This window comes from Oncorhynchus mykiss, chromosome Y, assembly GCF_013265735.2.
Source record: "Oncorhynchus mykiss isolate Arlee chromosome Y, USDA_OmykA_1.1, whole genome shotgun sequence".
Lineage (NCBI taxonomy): Eukaryota > Metazoa > Chordata > Actinopteri > Salmoniformes > Salmonidae > Oncorhynchus > Oncorhynchus mykiss.
In genome coordinates this window covers 3,107,814-3,126,663 of record NC_048593.1, presented here as the reverse complement: position 1 = coordinate 3,126,663, position 18,850 = coordinate 3,107,814, and the positions used below count along the sequence as shown (strand labels likewise).

Here is an 18,850-nt window from a genome sequence, read left to right as displayed (position 1 = left end):
AGCTAAGACTCATCACAATCCAAATGTGATGTGGTTCAATCCAGTTTTACAGGTTCTGCGAGGTCATTTCAGACTTGTAGAATGGTAGGGATGTACAAAATATGGATTTTTGATTCACAATAAATAATCCAAATGAGACTCACCATCCTGTCCTGTAGCTTTTTCTGGATGAGATTCAACATTGTCTGAGAAAAAAAAAGTGAGCATGAAAATCATATGTGACAACTTCACGAAGCATCAATGACCTACTGCGTTTGAGAGAGAGAATCTATGAATCTGTGTATAAGTATATGGATACATCAGTCTTCCCTACCTTGACGAATCCCATCTTGCCCACAGCCTCCTTGTGGTGGTTGTCCACCTGGCAGACCAGGGCGTTGCAGAGGTGCACGGCGATGCGCTGGATGGACTCGTCCTGCCGGGCCGGCTCCAGGATCTTCAGCAGCAGCAGGTTGACCCGGCCGTACTGGAACTCCAGCTCCTCAGGGATGCTGAAGTTACACAACGTCAGGCAGCAGTTCCTCTGGACCTGGGATTGGTGAGGAGGGGGGAAAGGGGGAGCTGAGTTGAGGGATATGGTGGAAACTCCTTCAGCCTTAGTTTATACCAATCCATCCCTTTAGAATTTGTGAAGGGAATAAACTTTGCTTTAACTTGAGAAGGGAAGAGACTACTAGGGTGACATGTTGGTTGGCGTGATGGTTCAGTTGACCCCTCCAGACCGGGGTTCAGATACTTTTTAAAATATCTCAATTTCACGTACATTCGAAGTAAGTATTCAGATATCTTTTATTTGAAAAGACAAGTAGTTGAATGTTTGGTCCTGCTTTAAATGACGTTCACCTTATAAAGGCTTCATAACGCCTTTACAATCCCTTCACAAGCACTACATAAATGTGTTAAAAAGCATATACAGCGGGGCAAAAAAGTATTTAGTCAGTCACCAATTGTTCAAGTTCTCCCACTTAAAAATATGAGAGGCCTGTAATTTTCATCATAGGTACACTTCAACTATGACAGACAAAATGAGAAAAAAAAATCCAGAAAATAACATTGTAGGATTTTTTATTAATTCATTTGAAAATTATGGTGGAAAATAAGTATTTGGTCAATAACAAAAGTTTATCTCAATACTTTGTTATATATCCTTTGTTGGCAATGACAGAGGTCAAACTGTCACGCCCTGGTCTTAGTATTTTGTGTTTTCTTTATTAATTTGGTCAGGCCAGGGTGTGACATGGGTTATTTATGTGGTGTGTTTTGTCTTGGGGTTTTTTCGTACGTATCGGGATTGTGGCTTAGTGGGGTTTTCTAGGTAAGTCTATGGCTGTCTGGAGTGGTTCTCAATCAGAGGCAGGTGTTTATCGTTGTCTCTGATTGGGAACCATATTTAGGCAGCCATATTCTTTGAGTGTTTCGTGGGTGATTGTTCCTGTCTTTGTGTTTGTTGTCACCAGATAGGCTGTTTAGGTTTTCTCACATTTATTGTTTTGTTAGTTTTCTTCATTAAAAAACCATGAATAGAAACCACGCTGCATTTTGGTCCGCCTCTACTTCACCCGAAGAGAACCGTTACACAAACGTTTTCTGTAAGTCTTCACAAGGTTTTCACACACTGTTGCTGGTATTTTGGCCCATTCCTCCATGCAGATCTCCTCTAGAGCAGTGATGTTTTGGGGCTGTTGCTGGGCAACACAGACTTTCAACTCCCTCCAAAGATTTTCTATGGGGTTGATCTGGAGCCTGGCTAGGCAACTCCAGGACCTTGAAATGCTTCTTACGAAGCCACTCCTTCGTTGCCCGGGCGGTGTGTTTGGCCCCATTCATTCTTTCCTTTACACGGATCAGTCGTCCAGGTCCCTTTGCAGAAAAACAGCCCTAAAGCATGATGTTTCCACCCCCATGCTTCACAGTAGGTATGGTGTTCTTTGGATGCAACTCAGCATTCTTTGTCCTCCAAACACAACGAGTTGAGTTTTTACCAAAAAGTTCTATTTTGGTTTCATCTGACCATATGACATTCTCCCAATCTTCTTCTGGATCATCCAAATGCTCTCTAGCAAACTTCAGACGGCCCTGGACATGTACTGGCTTAAGCAGGGGGACACGTCCGGCACTGCAGGATTTGAGTCCCTGGCGGCGTAGTGTGTTACTGATGGTAGGCTTTGTTACTTTGGTCCCAGCTCTCTGCAGGTCATTTACTAGGTCCCCCCATGTGGTTCTGGGATTTTTGCTCACCGTTCTTGTGATCATTTTGACCCCACGGGGTGAGATCTTGCGTGGAGCCCCAGATCGAGGGAGATTATCAGTGGTCTTGTATGTCTTCCATTTCCTAATAATTGCTCCCACAGTTGATTTCTTCAAACCAAGCTGCTTACCTATTGCAGATTCAGTCTTCCCAGCCTGGTGCAGGTCTACAATTTTGTTTCTGGTGTCCTTTGACAGCTCTTTGGTCTTGGCCATAGTGGAGTTTGGAGTGTGACTGTTTGAGGTTGTGGACAGGTCTTTTATACTGATAAGTTCAAACAGGTGCCATTAATACAGGTAACGAGTGGAGGACAGAGGATCCTCTTAAAGAAGAAGTTACAGGTCTGTGAGAGCCAGAAATCTTGCTTGTTTGTAGGTGACCAAATACTTATTTTCCACCATAATTTGCAAATAAATTCATAAAAAATCCTACAATGTGATTTTCTGGACTTCTTTTTCTCATTTTGCCTGTCATAGTTGAAGTGTACCTATGATGAAAATTACAGGCCTCTCTCAAGTGGGAGAACTTGCACAATTGGTGGCTGACTAAATACTTTTTTGCCCCACTGTATGTCATGCTTCATAAATGTGGCATAACTGTGACAATCTCCAATGTCAAATGTGACATAACCCACTAGGTTGAATATGATATCAACATGTGCTTTATAAAGGGTGACATGTTGTGCTAAAGGATGGAAAATGCTCTAAAGTAAAGTCATGTTAGTCACATTACACCTAATCCCTTTCCCAGACACTTCCGCCCCAATGCGTGGAAGGTCTGGTGGACCAACACATCAAACTTGGTCTTCATTAGTTAGGGTTAAAATCACATTTTAAGAAGAAAAATTGTGGAAATGGGCATGGTCTAGCCATAATTATGACTTTTTGAGTAGTGTGTTAAGTAGTGACGGTGACAAATCATTTACTCAGTAAGGTCACTCTGATATCCCAGGCTTATATGTGCGGTCTTCGACACAATCACCCCACTCCCCCACTGAAAGACCAGCCACAAAATGTTGGCACCATTGTAACAGGTTGAAATCGCCAGCATGGGAACAGAAGAGGAACAGAAGAGGAATGAATACCTGGTGCGGTAATCTCAGGTTGGACTACTCCAAATCATCTTGATTTGGCACGCACACACACACGCTTTGCAGGTCCATCAACCCATTTAAAAACCTCTCACATCCTACAGTAACCTGTGGATCATGAGAGAACCTTCATAAATCAGCAGAACGTTAATAACCTATTTATTGACACTACGTAGTGTCATGTCATACTTAGTTTGAAGTGAGACATCTTCATTCATTCATAACACATCCACAAAGACTAAGGCATGACACTGTACTTCATTTGAAGTCAGACCCCTTTGGTCATTTATAACACATACCTAAATGCCTTGTATCATATGACGCTGTACTTACTATAAGGTCAGACACCTTTGGTCGTTCATGACACATACACAAAGGCTTAATGATGTAAACACAAATGCATTAACATTTAGGGAATTATCACTAACAGCTAAAACAAATAAACATCAAATACATGTTTAACCATACATTTCCTTTAATTTGCACAATTTTTAAACAACACAAATACATGAAGTTTTAAAAAGTCCAGCAATGCAATTAATTACATTGAACATTAGACAGGGCTGTGAATAGTGTAGCTCTGAGCTGGCGGACAAACGGTTCTTGCCTCTCTTCCAGCTGGAGGTACTGCATGTTGGTTCCAACCTTAAAAGTAACAACAAAGAAAGTCTGTTAGGAAATGCCTTTGTCACAACATCCGGATAAGGGCATTTCTATGCTGCGACAGAAACTCTAAACGGGAATATGGGAAACTGCATTCCATTCGTATTATTCCATTCCTCTTTCATTTAAAATCTCATGAGGTGACAATGAGTATGTAGGGAGATTTGTATTTAGCTGATCCTACTAGCTAACTCAATTTCAGCTAGCTATCAATTGCTGTAAAGTCACCAAAATTATTGAAATAACGATTGAGGTAGCTACAGTATGTAATCTAACTAATAGAAACTAACTTAAATTGCAATAAATAAAAGTTAACTTACTTGTTTTTTCGCTGTCCAGTGGCAGCACAAGTGAGTCATTTGATTTGCGAACTCGTCACATGATCAATGTCTCGTCAGCAACACAAAAAAATAACTTCCGGGTCATGGAATTATGGACATTTTCCAAATAAAAGTTACCCAAGTAATAGTAGAAAAGTGTCAACCATTCATGATTTGAAAAATAATTGTCAAAAAAATTAACAATGATTCATATTTGTTCATATTTAAGTGACATTTTAATTAAATTGGGGTTTTAAAACACGTTCCAATGCCAAATAAATGCCCCAAAGCAAATCATTGTATATGGAATAAATATTGGCTTAGAGCAAGAACTATTCTGGGTGCAGAAATAAAATACTTGTAGGGAATACTCAGTAGGGTCTGTAGAATGTATACAGTGCCTTCGGAAAGTATTCAGACCCCTGGACTTTTTCCACATTTTTATTACGCCTTATTCTAAATTTGATTCAAATGGTTTTTTCCCCTAATCAACAATACCAAATAATGACAAAGCAAAAAACGTTTTTTAGACATTTTTAGCAAATTTATTTAACATAAACAGACATACCTTATTTACATACAGTAAGTATTCAGCCACTTTGCTATGAGACACGAAACATTGAGCTCAGGTGTGTCCTGTTTCCATTGATCTTCCTTGAGATGTTTCTACTACTTGTTTGGAGTCTACCTGTGATAAATTCAATTGATTGGACATGATTTGGAAAGGCACACAACTGTCTATATAAGGTCCCACAGTTGACAGTGAATGTCAGAGCAAAAACAAAGCCATGAGGTCGAAGGAATTGTCTGTAGAGCTCCGAGACAGAATTGTGTCGAGGCACAGATCAGGGGGAAGAGTACCAAAAAATGTCTGCAGCATTGAAGGTCCCCAAGAACACAGTGGCTTCCATTATTTTTGGATCCACCAAGACTCTTCCTAGAGCTGGCCGCCCAGCCAAACTGAGCAGTCGGGAGAGAAGGGCCTTGGTCTGGAGGGTGACCAAGAAACCGACGGTCACTCTGACAGAGCTCCAGAGTTCCTCTGTGGAGATGGGAGAACCTTCCAGAAGGATAACCATCTCTCCAGCACTCCACCAAATCAGGCCTTTATGGTAGAGTGGCCAGATGGAAGCCACTCCTCAGTAAAAGGCATATGACAGCCCGCTTGGAATTTGCCAAAAGGCGCCTAAAGACTCTCAGACAATGAGAAACAAGATTCTGATGAAACCAACATTGAACTCTTTGGCCTAAAGCCAAGCGTCACGTCTGGAGGAAACCAGGCACCATCCCTACGGTGAAGCATGGTGGGGATGTTTTTCAGTGGCAGGGACCGTGAGACTAGTCAGGATTGAGGCAATGATGAACGGAGCAAAATACAGAGAGATCCTTGATGAAGTCCTGAGCGCTCTGGAGATGGTTCTCAGACTGGGGCAAAAGTTCACCTTCCAACAGGACAACAACCCAAAGCACACAGCCAAGACAACAAAGGAGTGGCTTCGCGACAAGTCACAATATCCTTAGACGGCCCAGCCAAAGCCCGGACTTGAACCTGATCGAACATCTCTGGAGAGACCTGGAATTAGCTGTGCAGCGACACACCCCATCCAACCTGACAAGAGCTTGAGAGGATCTGCAGAGAATAGAAAAACTCCCCAAATAAAGGTGTGCCAATCTTGTAGCGTCATACCCAAGAAGACTTGACGCTGTAATTGGTGCCAAAGGTGCTTAAACAAAGTACTAAGTAAAGGGTCTGAATACTTATGTAAATGTGATATTTCATTTTTTAAATTGTATTTTTGCCCCCAAAAATTGCTTTGTCATTATGGGGTATTGTGTGTCGATTGATGAGTTCCTTTTTTTTTTTTTAAATACATTTTTGAATAAGGCTGTAACGTAACAAAATGTGAAAAAAAAAAGTGAAGGGGTCTGAATTCTTTCCAAATGCACTGTACATTCCACATTTGGTGTCTTTTGGCCCTATGGTTCATAAGTTAAGAGATATACCAGAGGTACATTTAATTTGTTCAGCATGATGAGACGCCTACATACAAAGTGTCAAGTCTCTAGGTCAAACAGGTGATGGAGGAGGGTTTAAGTGAGGCCGCTTATAACAGCGCCACCTATAGGCCAATCAGTGCCATTCTTTTGACCAAGTTACTCATGGCCTGTAGTTTCTTTGCCAATTCATTTTTTTCTTCAAACTCTGCTTGAGTTATAACAAAGGTTTTGTGAAATACAATTTGGCAGATTATTTGGTTTTTACAAATAACCATTCAAATACTCAAATAAATGTACTTGTTTTGAGCTGTGTATATATATTAAAAAACAAACTGAACCCAGGTCTGGACCCTTCCCTGTGACCTTACCGTGACCTCCTGGTACTGCTCCATGCCGTTGAGCACCACCTGGATGACCTGCCGGCGCAACCGCACACTCTGATCACTGCGGTACTCTGTGTTGGTCAAGTAGAACAGGGCCGCGCTGCCCGTCACCTGGATGCTCTTGTCATACTTGTGGCACTTCAGTGCAGCGATCACCAGCTGGTGGATCACGACAAGACAGAAGGGTTATAGCACAAGGGGGGTATAGGAATAAAGAACGCAGACCCTTGAGGTGCTGAATAGGAATACAGGTAACTGAGAAAGATAAAAATAAAGCCGCACAATCCATTATTCTTTGAAGTTCACTGCAAAATGATAAAGGAGTGTGCGACTTTCATTTATAAAGCAGAAAACCACAGAGGTGTGATAAGTAAACAAATGTCCGGGCTCTCACGCTATCTAAAGCATTAAAGAAGCATTTCTTTGAAGAGAAACGCTGAGACACTCTACTTTAATTTAAACCATAAAGGTCCCTAACCTGCAGTGCCCGCAGTAGCTGGCTGCAGTGCTGTATCCTGGCGATATCAAACAGCTGGTTGATGGCTCGGTGGGCCAGCTCCGGGCGGAACTCTGTGTAGACCTCGATGGCATTCAGGACCTGGTCTTCATTCTTAGAGCCTGTGACCTGAACCAGACATGATAGACAGATTATGTATTTAAGGGGCAATCAGCAACTGCTACGTATTTTTTGGGGGCTTATGATATATACCCATTCATTCTTGAAGAATATAACTTATGCATGCCTCATGAGCTTGTTCAACTGTCCTACCCCATCAGAACCCAAAATATGAACATGGTTAAAACTAGAAGTACATTTCCTGAATAAAATCTGGTGCGCATGCTAGCTTGTGAGGGATCGATTGATAGGATTGCCTGAACATGTGAAACTTTGTTTGGTGCCATAGCTTGAACGGTTCCAGACAATGTTGGTGGGTTATGTAATGCAAATGTATATAAAATGTATATCGTTATAGTTGATACACGTTCTAGAATTTGATGTTAGGATAGCCTGAACATGAGAAAGTTGGTTTGGTGTCTCTAGCTTGAATGGTTCAAGAGTTATTGTTGATTTTGCTACACCCGCAATAACATCTGCTAAATAAACCACATGACTAAATGTATGTGGACATCTGTTCGTCAAACATCTCATTCCAAAATCATGGGTTAATATGAAGTTGATATGGAATTGGTCCTCCATTTGCTGCTATAACAGTCTCCACACTTCTGGGAAGGCTGTCCACTAGATGTTGGAACATTGTTGCGGGGACTTGCTTCCATTCAGTCACAAAAGCATTAGTGAGGTCAGGCACTGATGCTGGGCGATTAGTGGGCGTTCTAATTCATCCCAAAGGTGTTTGATGGGTTTGAGGTCAGGGACCGGTGCAGGTCAGTCAAGTTCTTCCACACCGATCTCGACAAACAATTTCTGTATGGACCTGCATTTGCATTGCTCATAGTGATCTTAGGCTTGTGTGCGGTTGCTCGGCCATGGTAACCCATTTCATGAAGCTCAGCACTTACAGTTGACCAGGGCAGCTTTAGTAGGGCAGAAACTTGACGAACTGACTTCTTGGAAAGGTGGCATCCTATGACGGTGCCAGGTGAAAATCACTGAGCTCTTCAGTACGGGCCATTCTACGCCAATGTTTGTCTATGGAGATTGCATGGTTGTGTGCTCGATTTTATTTGAAATTGCCGAATCCACTAATTTGAAGGGATGTCCACATACTTCTGTGTATATATAGTGTATATGAAAACACCCTCAAATATTCCATACATTACACAGTCATGGTGTTTGGAGACTTTTTAGTTTGACAGTGTAGCTGCCTGCTCCATAGACCTATATACTATACCTATTTTAGAAACACTTAAAATAAGGGCTGTGTTTTGTGAAGTCTTACCCTGGCATGACATACCCTGGCATATAAAACACATAAAACTTGCACAAGACAGTTCACAGAATTGTCCATTTTAAGAAATGTAGCCAATTTATTATTTACAACATTTAGCTAACAGATAGTTAATCAAGAGATTATTACCTTTGTCTTGATTCAGCAGTCTAGTCCATATCATCATGGCATTTGTAGTTCTTTATGATAGCCACATTAGCAGCTAATTAGCATTTCATTTTTGGGGGGTAAATATATTGCTAAAAGTCAACTTGTCCAAGAGGGATGTACACAGTTACCAAAACGTCACACCTACACGAAACACAGACCATATTTGAAGTGTTTCTACAATCCCCTATTGGAAAAACGAATGGTGGAAAAACAAATTGGAACCATTTCTTTGACCACTAGGTTTTATGGGTATTATGACTCATTCTGTGGTAGACTTTAGGCTCAAATACATACGGAGGCAAGTGTACGTACGTACGTACATACATACATGGTTTCCATGTTTTACCATTCCATTTCAGCCATTATTATGAGCCGTTCTCCCCTCACCAGCCTCCTCTGATCATACAAACATACATATACACCAGGGTGGTATTCATTAGCGCACACTATGGAAAAACGTTTTGCAATGGAAAGAGAAAAAAAATGTTTCTTATTGGGCAATATCAGGTAGTTGTTTCCTATTTCAGTCAGTTGTCTTCTGTTTGATGCTGAATGAATCCCACCCTGTTGTAGCCTCTTAGAGACTGACTGGATGTGCAGGTTTTTGGTTCAACCCTGCTCTAGCATTTGTTCCAGCTCTGTAGTAACACAGCTAATTTGGCTAATCATGGACCTGAACAAAGACCTTGATAAGAAAATATTTGAATTAGGGGTGCTAGTGATGAGCTGGAGCAAAAGCCTACGCACCCAGCAGTTCTCCAGGACCGGAGTTGGTCAAACTTTACCTTGTAAGCAGGGATGTGTGTCACATTACAAAGGGTGGTGTTGTAGAGCCCCAGAAACTGCAGAGGCCTCTTTAGCTCCTGGAAAGGGTAGATGCTGCTCTTGCAGGGCTCGATACTAAAAAAGAAAAAAAATACATGAGTCTGTCACACTTACATAACATGGAAAACGTACAGAGAATACATCAACTAGTCCTACTACTTACATGACAAAGGATGATGCTGAAATCCACATGACCATAGAGCAAACATAAACTCTTCATACATAAACTCATACATACACGCACGCACGCAGTCGGAAGTTACATACATACACTTAGGCTGGGATCATTAAAACTTGTTTTTCAACCACTCCACAAATTTCTTGTTAACAAACTATAGTTTTGGGAAGTCGGTTAGTGCATCTACTTTGTGCATGACACAAGTCATTTTTCCAACAACTGTTTACAGACAGATTATTTCACTTATAATTCACTGTATCACAATTCCAGTGTGTCAGAAGTTTACATACACTAAGTTGACTGTGCCTTTAAACAGCTTGGAAAATTCCAGAAAATTATGTCATGGCTTTAGAAGCTTCTGATAGGCTAATTGACATAATTTGAGTCAATTGGAGGTGTACCTGTGGATGTATTTCAAGGCCTACCTTCAAACTCAGTGCCTCTTTGCTTGACATGGGGAAATCAAAATAAATCAGCCAAGACTTCAGAAAAAAAATTGTAGGCCTCCACAAGTCTGGTTCATCCTTGGGAGCACGTTCATCTGTACAAACAATAGTATACAAGTATTACCACCATGGGACCACGCAGCCATCATACCGCTCAGGAAGGAGATGCGTTCTGTCTCCTAGAGATGAACGTATTTTGGTGCGAAGAGTGCAAATCAATCCCAGAACAACAGCAAAGGACCTTGTGAAGATGCTGGAGGAAACAGGTACAAAAGTATCTATATCCACAGTAAAAATGAGTCCTATATCGACATAACCTGAAAGGCCGCTCAGAAAGGAAGAAGCCACTGCTCTAAAACCGCCATAAAAAAGCCAGACTACGGTTTGCAACTGCACATGGGGACAAAGATTGTACTTTTTGGGGAAATGTCCTCTGGTCTGATGAAACAAAAATAGAACTGTTTGGCCATAATGACCATCGTTATGTTTGGAGGAGAAAGGGGGGGCTTGCAAGCAGAAGAACACCATCCCAACGGTGAAGCACGGGGGTGACAGCATCATGTTGTGGGGGTGATTTGCTGCAGGAGGGACTGATGTACTTCACAAAATAGATGGCATCATGAGGTAGGAAAATTATGTGAGTATATTGAAGCAACATCTCAAGACATCAGTCAGGGAGTTAAAGCTTGGTCGCAAATGGGTCTTCCAAATGGACAATGCCCCAAGCATACTTCCAAAGTTGTGGCAAAATGGCTTAAGGACAACAAAGTTAAGGTATTGGAGTTGCCATCACAAAGCCTTGACCTCAATCCTATAGAACATTTGTGGGCAGAACTGAAAAAGCATGTGCAAGCAAGGAGGCCTAAAAACCTGAGTCAGTTACACCAGCTCTGTCAGGAGGAATGGGCCAAGATTCACCCAACTTATTATTGGAAGCTTGTGGAAGGCTTCCCAAAAAGTTTGACCCAAGTTCAACAATTTAAAGGCAATGCTACCAAATACTAATTGAGTGTATGTAAACTTCTGACCCACTGGGAATGTGATGAAATAAATAAAAGCTGAAATAAATCACTCTCTCTACTATTCTTCTGACATTTCACATTCTTTAAATGAAGTGGTGATAAAATAAAGCTAACTGACCTAAGACAGGGAATTTTTACTCGGATTAAATGTCAGGAATTGTGAAAAACAGAGTTTAAATGTATTTGGCTAAGGTGTATGTAAACTTCAGACTTCAAATGTAGATGCTTTGCGAGTCATCTAAACTCAGCAAAAAAATTAAGATCCCTTTTTCAGAACCCTGTCTTTCAAAGATAATTAGTAAAAATCCAAATAACTTCCCAGATCTTCATTGTAAAGGGTTTAAACACTGTTTCCCATGCTTATCAAAGAACCATAAACAAATAATGAACATGCACCTGTTATAAGGCAGGTCGTCAACAGCAACAACATTGCCTATGGGCACAAACCCACCGTCACTGGAACAGACAGGACTGGCAAAAAGTGCTCTTCACTGATGAGTCGCGGCTTTCTCATCGGGGGTGAAGGTCGGATTCAAGTTTTTCGTTGAAGGAATGAGCATTACACCGAGGGTCTGTCATGGTATGGGTGGTGATTCATAGCATCATCGGACTGAGCTTGTTGTCATTGCAGGCAATCTCAACGCTGTGTGTTACAGGGAAGACATCCTCCTCCCTCATGTGGTACCCTTCCTGCAGGCTCATCCTGACATGACCCTCCAGCATGACAATGCCGCCAGCCATACTGCTAGTTCTGTGTGCGATTTCCTGCAAGACAGGAATGTCAGTGTTCTGCCATGGCCAGTGAAGAGCACAGATCTCAATCCCATTGAGCACATCTGGAACCTGTTGGATCGGAGGGTGAGGGCTAGAGCCATTCCCCCAAAAAATGTCCGGGAAGTTGCAGGTGCCTTGGTGGAAGAGTGGGGTAACGTCTCACAACAAGAACTGGCAAATCTGGTGCAGTCCATGAGGAGGCGATGCACTGCAGTATTTAATGCAGCTGGTGGCCACACCAGATACTGACCATTACTTTTGACTTTGACCCCCCCTTTGTTCAGGGACACATTATTCAATTTCTGTTAGTCACATGTCTGTGGAACTTGTTCAGTTTATGTCTCAGTTATTGAATCTTGTTATGTTCATACAAATATTTACACATGTTAAGTTTGCTGAAAATAAACGCAGTTGACAGTGAGAGGATGTTCCTTTTTTTGTTGAGTTTATAAGCTAGTGTCATAGAAGCAACTCACCTTGGACGTCCCATGGCCTCCTCGAAGTGTGGGACTGTGCAGTTGTCCAGCATGATATGACCTGAGATGTCCAGTGACACCAGGTTGACTAGGCCCTGCACAATGGCCGTCAGGATCTTACGGGTCATCTTGAACTTGGAATTGCGCTCTCTAGAGATATCCAGGTGCCTAGGGAACATAGAAAGAAGGGTACAAAATGTTTTACAAGTCTACTGCACAACTAGTGATCTTTGCTTGATTTAGATCATTCAATTTGAGAAGCTGAGAGTTCAAGATAATAAATTCATCATGATGAACAGTTCTTGTTGATTAATTATTGACCAAAACCCTACATCTATAATCATCACCTAGCCATGATCTAGGACTTAAAACAAACAATGACACACACAGTATTCTGCAGCATATCTTGAACTCTCAACTTGAACTCTCTAAATCAAGCAAATTCTGATGGTTATCCCAGAACCAAGGTGCCCGAAAAATAAACCATTTTGAGGCCGTTCTCAAGAATAAACCCTTTACCTCACCCTTCCCAGCTCACCTGAGGTGTCCCAGCTCCACCACCGTGTTGATTAGCTCCTCGGAGAGGTCCACATTGTAGAGCACTAGCGAGGCCAGCCTCTCCTTCCAGTGGGCCAGGAAGGCAGCCTTGGGCAGCGGCACCCCGGACAGGTCTAGGGAGGTGAGGGCCGGCAGGGGCTTGAGCAGAGCCTCAGCGTCCACCTCCTCAGGCAGACCCCCGAGGTTGAGCAGCCGCAGCCGGTTGAAGCCCTGGAAGCTGAAGTCTGTCTCCGGTGCCTGTTTGGAGGCTGGCCTCTCTTCCTCCTCTTCTTCGTCGCATGCCAGTGGGGCACCACCCTTGCGATAGAAGATGCGGCTGCAGCCGAACAGGCTGAGGGAGACCAGGGTCTGGCGGAATCTGGTTAAAGTCCTGAGGCTGTGAGCTGATAGGTTGTTGCAGTTGGTGAGGTGGAGCTCTATCAAGTCCTGGTTGGGGCGAAGAGTGGCTGTGTTAGTTCAAAACAAACGTTGAATGTCACTGTTTCATTGCTTAGCCTATGTTTCCTGAATTGGTCATGTAGAAAGGCAACATTGACCTGTTTTGGTAACACTTTACCTAAAGGCTGCAGGTATAATTATTTATACAGTGCATTCGGAAAGCATTCAGACCACTTTACTTTTTCCACATTGTTACGTTACAGCTTTATTCTAAAATGGATTAAATAAAAAAAATGTGTCATCAATCTACACACAATACCCCATAATGACAAGCGAAAACAGGTTTAGACATTTTTTGCAAATATATTAAAATAAAAACAGAAATACCTTATTTAGATAAGTATTCAGACCCTTTGCTACGAGACTCTAAATTTAGCTCGGGTGCATCCTGTTTCCATTGATCATCCTTGAGATGTTTCTACAATTTGATTGGAGTCTACCTGTTGTAAATTCAATTGATTGGACAAGATTTGGAAAGGCACACAAATGTCTATATAAGGTCCCACAGTTGGCAGCGCATGTCATCAAAAACCAAGCCATGAGGTCAAAGGAATTGCGCGTAGAGCTCTGAGACAGGATTGTGTAGAGGCACAGATCTGAAGAATGGTACCAAAAATGTATGCAGCACTGAAGGTGCCCAAGAACACAGTGGCCTCCATCATTCTTAAATGGAAGAAGTTTGGAAACTGAGCAATCGGGGGAGAAGGACCTTGGTCAGGGAGGTGACCAAGAACCCAATGGTCACTAACAGAGCTCCAGAGTTCCTCTGTGGAGATGAGAAAACCTTCCGGAAGGACAACCATCTCTGCAGCACTCCACCAATCAGCGATTTATGGTAGAGTGGCCAGGTGGAAGTCACTCCTCAGTAAAAGGTACTGTACATGACAGCCCACTTGGAGTTTGCCAAAAGGCACCTAAAGACTCTCAGACAACGAGAAACAAAAGGTCTGATGAAACCAAGATGAAGTCTTTGGCCGGAATGCCAAGCGCCATGTCTGGAGGAAACCTGGTACCATCCCTACGGTAAAGCATGGTGGTGGCAGCATCATGCTGTGGATATGTTTTTCAGCGGCAAGGACTGAAAGACTAGTCAGGATCGAGGCAAAGATGAACGGAGAAAAGTAGAGAGAGATCCTTGATGAAAACCTGCTCCAGAGTGCTCAGGACCTCAGACTGGGCCGAACGTTCACCTTCCAACAGGACAACGACCCTAATCACACAGCCAAGACAACGCAGGAGTGGCTTCGGGACAAGTCTCTGAATATCCTTGAGAAGCCCAGTCAGAGCCCGGACTTGAACCCGATTGAACATCTCTGGAGAGACCAAAAAATAGCTGTGCAGTGTCGCTCCCCATCTATACTGACAGAGCTTGAGAGGATCTGCAGAGAAGAATGAGAGGAAGTCCACAAATACAGGTGTGCCAAGCTTGTAGCATCATACCCAAGAAGACTCAAGGCTGTAAATCGCTGCCAATGGTGCTTCAACAAAGTAGTGAGTAAAGGGTCTGAATACTTATGTAAATATGGCATTTCAGGATCATAACCCCACTTGATCCCTCACGAAGATTTGAAAGTCCCAGAATGGTTGAATTATAAGGCCGCAATTTGATTGGTTTAATTATATAGGGGCAATTTGAAAATGGGCTTATGACCTTTTTGAGTTGTGTCATGTTATGAATTTCCCTTCTGTACAAGAAAACTGTACTGTACAAGACAAAACCCTTTGGTATCAATTATCAAGTCTAGCCTTACAGTACCAGGTGAACTAACGCTGTCGGACATTAAGGGGTTTGTGAACCGAGACCTTCCAGCCTTGACCCTGCTCAGTTGTGCTACTGTCAATTTAAGCAGTGGAAACACTACTCCATTAGCCTGTTAACACCTGTAGCTGAACTTCCAAATAAAGACAACAGTGGAGAAAGAGACAGGATTCACCTAACCAAAGGGGTTCCAGCAACATTGCAAACTGTTTTAGACACTGATGGTCCGGGTCTGTTCGTGCTCCAGTCCTCCCTATTATAATTAGCAACAGCAGATATGAAAAGCACGTTATGTCCCGCAGAGGTGCAGCAAAGTTCCCTCATTTATGTTTCTGTAACTCCCCTGAATGTCTGTCAATCCAGAATACCTTTGTCAATCTCGAATACCTTTGTCAATCCAGAATACCTTTGCCAATCCAGAATACCTTTGTCAATCCAGAATACCTTTGTCAATCCAGAATACCTTTGCCAATCCAGCAGCTAGTGGTTCTCTAAACAAGTGCTATTAGTTCTATTGTGAATTTCACAAATATGGAGACCAGCTAGGTTTTCAAAACACGTAGAGGGCTTAGGCTGTTGAACGTAAACGTGCAAAGCTTGATGTCAAAGATGGATCTTCTTGATGTCTGGATGCTTGATGTGGCATCCTGATCTATAAGTGTCTCTTTACTCAAAAAGTGTGGGTGTTTGGTTATAGGTTATACGCATGTGTTTGTAGCAGGGATTTCCCACCCCCCTGCTGCATTAACAGATGCTGTTGATAATATTTCTGAATATTTAAAGCATTTCTGTCATCTGAATTCATTATTTTAGGAGATTTTAACCTGGATTGTTTTACCCCAGCCTCTGATCATTTGAAGAATATTTGTTCGTCTTGGCTTTAACCTAACTTAGATGAATGTAAGAAACCCATCAAACTCCTCACTAATTTTGACAAACAAGTACTTATTTGCCTCCACAAGTACTTATTGAGTGGTGTCTTTGCTAAAGACATCAGTGATCACTGTCCTATTGTATGTATTCAAGATACCAAACAGAAAAACATTGTTCCTTGCATAATGTTTATTTATTTATTTTTTTACTCTGAGCTTTCCTTTATCAGCTGCATGCCGGACCCTGAATTGGCTCTAGAACTTAATCTGTTTTGATCTCTGGCAGACAAACGCACCACCTTTAAACACCCTCGAATTTAAAAATAGAACAATTCATTGGTTCTCTATAGAACTTTCAGATCTCATTATGATGCAAAAAATCAGGCCTGGGCCAAGGCTAGAAAAACTGACTCGATAGCTGATTGGCAGTGTTTCAGAGAAATAGATGTACTTCGTCATTTAAGAAAATGATCCGTCTAAATTTGGGAAAACAGTTAACGCACTGAGGCATGGAAATGCCTTTCCTGACTAAGCAAGTTGTGTCAGACTCTCGCATCATTACTGAGAAAAATGTGATGCTTTTAGTCAACATTTTATCTCTGCAGACTTTTTATTTGATCCTTTCATGCTGCAGCTTTCTGCTCCCCTGATTGTAGAGTCATTGACATTTTTTTATCCGACGATAATCTCGGGTGCTTTCCCCAGGGTTTGAAAGACAGACCATGTCCTCCCTCTCCACAAAGGTGGTGATTTATTGAGATAAACTTGTTATTGACCAAATATTTATTTTCCACCATAATTTGCAAATAAATTCATTCAAAATCCTACAATGTGATTTTCTGGATTTGTTTCCCTCATTTTGTCTGTCATAGTTGAAGTGTACCTATGATGAAAATAACAGGCCTATCTCATCTTTTTAAGTGGGAGAACTTGCACAATTGGTGGCTGACTAAATACTTTTTTGCCCCACTGTATCTACATATATGGATGTGTCGTTTAATGTGTATATTTTATTTTATGGCATCAAATCAGCCTCGAACCGAAGCAAGATGGCGCTGTCGAGCAAGATGAAGCATCATTGAGCAAGCAAACACTGTTGAGAAAGCGCAGCGGATGGGTCCCGCAAGCAGAGGATGAGTGCAACGAGCGCATAGACCAGGCAAATATAAACATTTTAAAACATTACAATACCTTCATTACATAATTCACAACACACTAAATGTGTGCCCTCAGACACATACTCCACTACCGTATATCTACAAGCGTATGGTATGTGTATGTATGTATGTGTCTGTGCCTATGTTTGTGTTACTTCACAGTCCCCGCTGTTCCATAAGGTGTATTTTTATCTGGATTTTAAATCTAATTGTACTGCTTGCAACAGTTACTTGATATGGAATAGAGTTCCATGTAGTCATGGCTCTATGTAGTGCTGTGCGCCTCCCATAGTCTGTTCTGGACTTTGGGGACTGTGAAGAGACTTCTGGTGGCATGTCTTATGGGGTATGCATGGGTGTCTGAGCTGCGTGCTAGTCGTTTAAACAGACAGCTCGGTGCATTCAACATGTCAATACCTCTCCCAAATACAAGTAGTGATTAAATCAATCTCTCCTCCACTTTGAGCCAGGAGAGATGGACATGCATATTATTATTATTGGCCCTGTCCGGGGGTGTCCTCGGAGTGGGCCACAGTGTCTCCTGACCCCTCCTGTCTCAGCCTCCAGTATTTATGCTGCAGTAGTTTATGTGTCGGGGGGCTAGGGTCAGTTTGTTATATCTGGAGTACTTCTCCTGTCCTATTTGGTGTCCTGTGTGAATCTAAGTGTGCGTTCTCTAATTCTCTCCTTCTCTCTTTCTCTCTCTCGGAGGACCTGAGCCCTAGGACCATGCCCCAGGACTACCTGACATGATGACTCCTTGCTGTCCCCAGTCCACCTGGCTGTGCTGCTGCTCCAGTTTCAACTGTTCTGCCTTAGTATTATTCAACCATGCTGGTCATTTATGAACATTTGAACATCTTGGCCATGTTCTGTTATAATCTCCACCCGGCACAGCCAGAAGAGGACTGGCCATCCCACATATGCTCTCTCTAATTCTCTCTTTCTTTCTCTCTCTCGGAGGACCTGAGCCCTAGGACCATGCCCCAGGAATACCTGACATGATGACTCCTTGCTGTCCCCAGTCCACCTGACTGTGCTGCTGCTCCAGTTTCAACTATTCTGCCTTATTATTATTCGACCATGTTGGTCATTTATGAACATTTGAACATCTTGACCATGTTTTGTTATAATCTCCACCCGGCACAGCCAGAAGAGGACTGGCCACCCCACATAGCCTGGTTCCTCTCTAGGTTTCTTCCTAGGTTTTGGCCTTTCTAGGGAGTTTTTCCTAGCCACCGTGCTTCTACACCTGCATTGCTTGCTGTTTGGGGTTTTAGGCTGGGTTTCTGTACAGCACTTTGAGATATCAGCTGATGTACGAAGGGCTATATAAATAAATTTGATATTAACGTTAGCTCTCTGTGTTCATCCAAGCGACAGCCGTGCCGCACTGTTCTGAGCCAATTGCAATTTTTGTAAGTCTCTCTTTTTGGCACCTGACCACACGGCTGATAGTCCAGGTGTGACAAAACTAGAGCCTGTAGGACCTGCCTTGTTGATAGTGTTGTTAAGAAGGCAGAGGAGCGCTTTATTATGGACAGACTTCTCCACATCTTAGCTGCTGTTGTATCAATATGTTT

General features: G+C 42.4%; 1 protein-coding gene across 2 annotated transcripts in view; it reads right to left on the bottom strand.

Annotated features, from left to right (window-relative positions):
• The window catches only part of LOC110509521 (protein zer-1 homolog), a 54,324-nt gene that overhangs the window by 15,699 nt on the left and 19,775 nt on the right, over nucleotides 1-18,850 (bottom strand). For both annotated transcript variants that reach the window (XM_021590437.2, XM_021590436.2), the window contains exons 4-10: nucleotides 13,022-13,467; nucleotides 12,484-12,651; nucleotides 9,548-9,662; nucleotides 7,181-7,327; nucleotides 6,688-6,861; nucleotides 314-529; nucleotides 144-185 (exon numbers count right to left, since the gene is read on the bottom strand). In XM_021590437.2, coding sequence (XP_021446112.2) covers nucleotides 144-185; nucleotides 314-529; nucleotides 6,688-6,861; nucleotides 7,181-7,327; nucleotides 9,548-9,662; nucleotides 12,484-12,651; nucleotides 13,022-13,467 — 1,308 coding nt within the window. The remainder of the gene's footprint in view (nucleotides 1-143; nucleotides 186-313; nucleotides 530-6,687; nucleotides 6,862-7,180; nucleotides 7,328-9,547; nucleotides 9,663-12,483; nucleotides 12,652-13,021; nucleotides 13,468-18,850) is intronic.